Source organism: Gopherus flavomarginatus, chromosome 1, assembly GCF_025201925.1.
Source record: "Gopherus flavomarginatus isolate rGopFla2 chromosome 1, rGopFla2.mat.asm, whole genome shotgun sequence".
Lineage (NCBI taxonomy): Eukaryota > Metazoa > Chordata > Testudines > Testudinidae > Gopherus > Gopherus flavomarginatus.
In genome coordinates, this window is record NC_066617.1 from 159,998,828 (window position 1) to 160,004,827 (window position 6,000).

The 6,000-nt window shown below is 51.0% G+C and overlaps 1 protein-coding gene across 1 annotated transcript in view; it reads left to right on the plus strand.

The window, feature by feature from the left end:
* LOC127053644 (uncharacterized) overlaps window positions 1-5,329 on the plus strand; it is a 44,339-nt gene extending 39,010 nt beyond the window's left edge. The window contains exons 19-20 of the mRNA XM_050958720.1: window positions 82-169; window positions 3,179-5,329. Coding sequence (XP_050814677.1) covers window positions 82-169; window positions 3,179-3,289 — 199 coding nt within the window. The 3' untranslated portion in view covers window positions 3,290-5,329. The remainder of the gene's footprint in view (window positions 1-81; window positions 170-3,178) is intronic.
* Window positions 5,330-6,000: the final 671 nt, after the last annotated feature.

Genomic DNA, 6,000 nt, shown 5'->3' on the forward strand with positions numbered 1-6,000 from the left:
TTTCTGCCTCTCTCCACGTGGAAATGACTTCACTACTGTCCAACAGTGAGAGTGCAGGTGACTTTCCCCACTCTCTTGCAGATACATGCAGCTTGGAAACTTCACAGGCATCCCGGGTCTGGTGGTGCCAGTCGGGTATACGGCCACTGGGCTTCCCATCAGCTTTCAGGTAAACACTTACCCCCTTGCTAATGCTAGTGTGAGAACTGCCCAGACCACACTGCTCTGCAGGTAGAAGGGTGTCTAGTGCTGGGTCCCCATAGCCAGCTTATGAAGGAGGTGGAATTTGATGCTAAAAAGTGTATAAGCTTCTGCTCTTCCTTGTCAACAGACCTAATACAGAACTATGTATCCCCGGGTCACCAGGAGAATATGAGCCCAGGGGCCAACGGAAAACACTGGATCCCCTTCACTACCCTCATGTCCTCCTCAATTGTTCTCCTGGGGTCTGTCCCTCTTCCATTCCTGTTGCTTCCTCTCCCTTCGCTCTCGTTCCCACCTTCATTGCTCCCTTTTGTCTCTAGCGCACTGGGGTGCCCAACTTTTCCTATTGTGCCCCCCATTACCAGTAATGGATCTGTCCAGGCTCCCCCTCCATTACTGCACAGTCCGCCCAGCAGAGGTGGTTGGGCTGAAGGCGGGGATGGGGGAGGAGCTATGGCTAGAGGTGGAGCTGGCCTGGGGGCAGAGAGAGAATAAGGGCAGAGCTGGGCTGGAAGCAGAACAGGGGGTGGAGTCGAGCTGTGGCTGGGGGCAGAGGGGGGCTGCGTGGCGCTGCTTTGCCACCACCATGGAGGCTGGCCTGGGCCCCACCACGTGGCCCCCAAACGTTCCTCTCACCCCACAGTTTGTGGATAACTGCTCTAGCACCTTTCCCACTGAAAGGAGTGACAGGTGTCCGGGGATATATATTGGGGGGGAGGGCCCTTCTAAAACTTGACAAGGAAGGGTGGCCCATTGATTAGGGCTCTAGCCTAGGACTTGGAAGACCAGGCTTTAATTCCCTGCTGTGCCACAGACTTCCTGTGTGACCATGGCAAGGTCCTTTAGCCTCTCGACACCTCAGGTCCCCATCTGTGGTGTTGGTGTTAATAGCACCACCCTAGCTCCCAGGGGTGTCAGGAGGATAAATATATTACAGAATGTGAGGTGCTCAAATACTGCAGTGATTGGGGCTGCATAAGTACCTTTGATAGATGCATTTGTGGCCATGCTCCCAAGAGACCTGCTGTGGAGCGAGGGGGGAAAAGACAGGGACAGATGGTTGTGAGCGAACAGAAACCTTTAGTCTCGGCATGAAACTGTACAGAGTTTGCCTCCCCATTCCACACGCTAGGGATTTGCCTTAGCAGAGCTGGGAGCAGCTCTGCATATTATTTACAGTACACGCCTGTCCTCTGAGTGGCCTGGGGGACGTCCAAAACTTGCAGGTAACCAGGTGTTGGGAGAACCAGCAATGCTGTTAACTAACGTAGGGCTAGCTGGGAGACAGTCTGCACACTCGGGTAAGTAGGGATTTTGGGATCAAGGGAATTTGAATAACTGGAATTTATGCTGCGCTATTATTTATACTGGTGTAGTACCTCGGAGCCCCCGTTAGGAACTAGGACCCCATTGTGCAGGGTGCTGTACAAACACTGAACAGAACAATGGTCCCTGCCCCAAAGAGCTGACTGTCTTGCACTGGAGGGCACCTGAAACCACTTGGACCAGTGTCCCTTGGCATTAGCATGGGGATCTGCAGACAGATCATCTTTTCAACTCATTCTGCTCAAAACAAGAAACTGCTGGAGGCTACAGCATCACAGTCAATGGCAGCCCGCTGCTTTGGCTGGATAGATATCTGTGACTATAGGCCTCCTTCTCTCCCCGCCCCCCCGCCTCCCCAAAAGAAAACAAAGACCCACAACCCGTCACAGTGCTTGTGGGAGGAGGAGGAAGCTAGGGTTTGGTATCCAGTGGGAAGCCATTCCAAGGCAGTGGCAGGAGGACGTGCCGGGCTGTAGATGGCATCGGCTAGCTGGTATTCAGCGCTGTTAGCCTAGTGAGGTGGCAGCGTCCACTGGGGTTCTCAGCCAGGGCTGCAGTCTAATCCCTGCCCCACGTTAACAGCAGGCTTTTACCCTGTGGTGGTTCTTCGTGTTGCAGTAGTTAGTGTTTCCTCCCTCTAAGTTGCTTCCATCCCCCACTGCTCCTTAGCTCCTTGCCCATCTAAACCTGTTCCTGTCCAGCCTCCCTGAACCCTGTGCCAGTGGCCTCCTGTGCATTGTGAAGGTGCTGCTTCCGTTCTGAGGATGGGCAGGCACATGGAGGACAGGCCAGAGAGAGGGCTGGTTCCTGGTATGGAGTTGACAGCACCCAGGCAAGACTAGCTGCAAGGAGTTCCTACCTGACCCTATGTCCTATCCACAGGCTCTTGCTCTTTCAGGGGCCTCGCACCAGAAGCGCACACCTGACTCACCAGCCAGAGCATCATCCCTAGTTCCCCAGTCACAGTCCCATCTGCCTCAAGCACAGACTGAGTTCCTGACCTGCCCTTCACTGCTTGGCAAATCCACTTCCTGAGCCATCCATGTATAAGGTCCTCAGGGGCTTCAGAGCCTCTCACGTGCGGGGGTGTGGGAATTCCTGCATCCCAAGGGAGGCCAGAAGCATGAGGCATCTAGGAAGATGACATGGTGCACAGAAACTGGGGCTAGGGAAGGGACAGTCTTTGGGAGGGAGCTGGATGGGGCCCTGTAATTTTTACTTCCAGAAGACCTGCAACACTGAGGGCCAGCCTGGCAACCACAAGCCTATTTCCTCCAGGGACCACCTAGTTTCTCAGGAAGCCAGTCATCCCCCAGGAGAGGGCAGCGGTCCCTGTCTGTTCCAGCCTGTCCCCCCAGAAAGCTCTCCCACCTTGCTGGATTTCAATGCCCCTATTTCTCTCCCCAAATGTCCCTGGTGGTGGTAGCCTTTCAGTGTTGGGCCTGGTGATTCACAGGTGCCATCCAGCTGGGTGCTAGCTAGATTCGAGGGTGGCTTCAGCATGATCCTGACCCCGTTGCTTAGAGGGTTACAAGATCATTCATTGTGTCTGTGCTATTCCTGCTGGTGAAGCCACTGCTCAGAGCTTTCTTACCAAGCGGTGCCCTAAAGCCCTGCGGGTGACAGTGCCTCTATCTTCTACTTGCAGGTCATGGCAAAGTGGTGGGATGAGGCCGTTCTTTTCCGGGTTGGCCTGAAGCTGGAGGAGTTCCGTGACACGACCAGGAAGCCAGCCATTTATTACGATGTCCTCGCATGACGGGAGTCCCAGAAAGGAGATGCTGTGATTGTTCCAGTCTGATCCGACTGAGCATTATTGGGGAAAGGAGTTACTGCTTTTAACATGGATCTCAACAAGGGGTGGTGGCAGCAGCAGCACTGTTTACATAGTGGAATAGTAGTTTGTTCTAGGATATTTATTCCCATCCAGGGTCAATGCTGCCCTCAGGTGCAGGGGCTGTAAAAGGATAGCAGTCTATGCATGGATGTGGGGCTAATGGGTGGGTGCAGAAACACACTTTATTTTTGTAGTTAGGTTCAGTTCGAGGTGTTACATGAATAGGACCAGACAGGGATGCTCTCAGAGCAACTGCCTATACGTGGGCTGTGCTAGTAAAAATCAGCTATGGGTGCTCAGCTCCTCCAGCCTTCCACGGGAGGTGGGAGGACATCCCTGGCACAATGCAGCCCATGGTCCTCAAGTAAATCCTTTTGCCCTAATTACACTCTAGAAAAGGGGAATGAAACACTGCACTTTCCTGGGTGTTGTGTTTTTTCTGTTTTGTTTAGGCAGGGGAGACAGTATCCCTGCTGCAACAGGAGAGTGTTTCCACTCAGGATAATTTAATAGGATCTGACTGCTCCTGCAGCAAAGTAGATGGTGCATATAAAATGTTGTCATAGGACCAGTCTCTCTTGCAGTGTATATGAGAACTAGAAAAACTAAACAAAACTCTGCAGGAACATAGAAAAACGAAGTCTTTTAAAGCTGCTTTTAGACTTCTCCTTCCCTTCCTCGGCTGGCAGCATAACTTGGCATTTTTTGTTAGTGTGGGTTTTCCCTGTGAAACTGGGGAAATGTTATGAATGGAGCCCTTCATGGAGCCTGAGGGTGGGGTGCACAGAACTGCAGAAGACCAACAAGCATGTCTAACTACAGCACAGCAGTAGATAAGAGAAGGGATATAATGACCCAGCCCTTATGACCTAACAGCCAGCACCTCCTGCTAAGACATTTGCTGGAGGAGCTGTCTAAGCACTGAAAGGGGGACTAAACTGTGGACCAAGGAGCGGGCAGCTGTCCCTACCTAGAAGGGGTTTTTACTGGTCCAGTCTTATGCATCCAAAAAGCACACAGGGTGAACCCTGTTTACCACAGCCAGTCACTGCTCTTCTTTCCCTGAAGAGGCCAGGCCTGGCTAAAGATCACAGCCTATAGGAAAACCTCCTGCCTTTAAGCTCTTATAGGCACCTTCCTCTACCCCCTGGGATTGCTTCAGGCTTCTGCCTGCCCTAGTGCATTCCGCTTAGTCACTTTATCAGAGCAAGAAAAGGCCTAGCACTAAACCTGAGTAGGTGGTAGGGCTTCCAGGTGCGAGACTAGAGACAAGACAAGGCTCCTTACCTGTCCTCTTCAGTGACACACCTGACACAGATGCACTTAACAGGGAAGCTCCTGGATTCATTCAGTATATTCTTCCTGCTACACTCTCACTTCCAGAAGGTTTTAAATATAAAGTTGGTGCAGAAGCTGCTGCTGTGCCAGAGTAGGACAAGAGCCAAACCCCCATTTCTCTGACTAGGAAATGGTGGAGCTTTCACTGCAGGAAGCAAAGGGAAGTTGGTTTTTTATACCCCTGTCAATCTGTTTTCATTTTTTTAAATGGACCTGACCTTACATTAAGGATTAAGACTGCTTGTTTCATGGCTTTCAAATGGAAAAGCACCACACTGGACCCTACTGTCTCATCTACCTTCAGTTCCTGCTGGGAAACATCAGCAGCCACTGCTGATTGCTAGCATCACTGGCAGTTAGAGAGAGTGAAACTGCTGGAGGTCTTAATGTTTTTCAGTTCCTTTCTACTGTAACTACGTAGCTAAGCAATGAGAACTAGGCTCTGGTATCTTCCTCTGAAGAGCAACAGCCTTATGACTGATAGATAAATACTTTCTCCACTGTAACCTTAATCCTAGTTTGGTACATTTCTGTGGAGGGGCTACAAGTGTCTGTGTATTGCCTAAAGACACTGGGATGGTTATGGATGATGTATTTTCACTGAAATAAACAAGTTCTCTCTTTCTCCAAGTCTGCTCTTTGTAGGTGACTGAGGGTCTCTATTTGCAGCGATTACCTCAAAAGGTTGCTGTGAAGAGGGCCAGGGGGTACTAGAAATGTATTTGCTCTGATTCAAATTCATGTAAAGTATGTCCTGATACCCCAGTGATGAGAACCTTCTACTACCCATGTTATAAACTGCCAGCAGCAACTCAGGGGGTGGGGGAGGACCCTAAACGGCTTCTGGTCCACTCCAGTGCCATTGGAGTGCAAGACCTGGTTTGAGTTTGGCCCATTCTCTAAACCAGGGGAACTCCTCTTCTGGTCTGAAGAGAAGACTCAACCCCTTCTAGGTGGAGGGAATCACATCCCCTTAGCCTCTGGAAGAAAATCAATGTGCTGGGTGTCTCCCAGCTAGCCCTATGTTAGTTAACAGCATTTCTGACTGAGGGCTAGATCCACAAAGTGATTTAGATGTCTAACTGCCACTTTAGGTACTTAAAATTTAGATCCTCAAAACCCTCACTCAGCTACCTCCTAATCTTGTAGGTGCCCACATTCCCCAGCATCTAAAAATCTGTGGCTGAGCATGTGCACAGCATCCTGAGGCCAGGAACCAGAGCCCCAGGAGGATCCTCAAACCAGACATTACCGCACCTGGCTTGATTGCATGGCCTGAAATGGTAGGTGGTCAG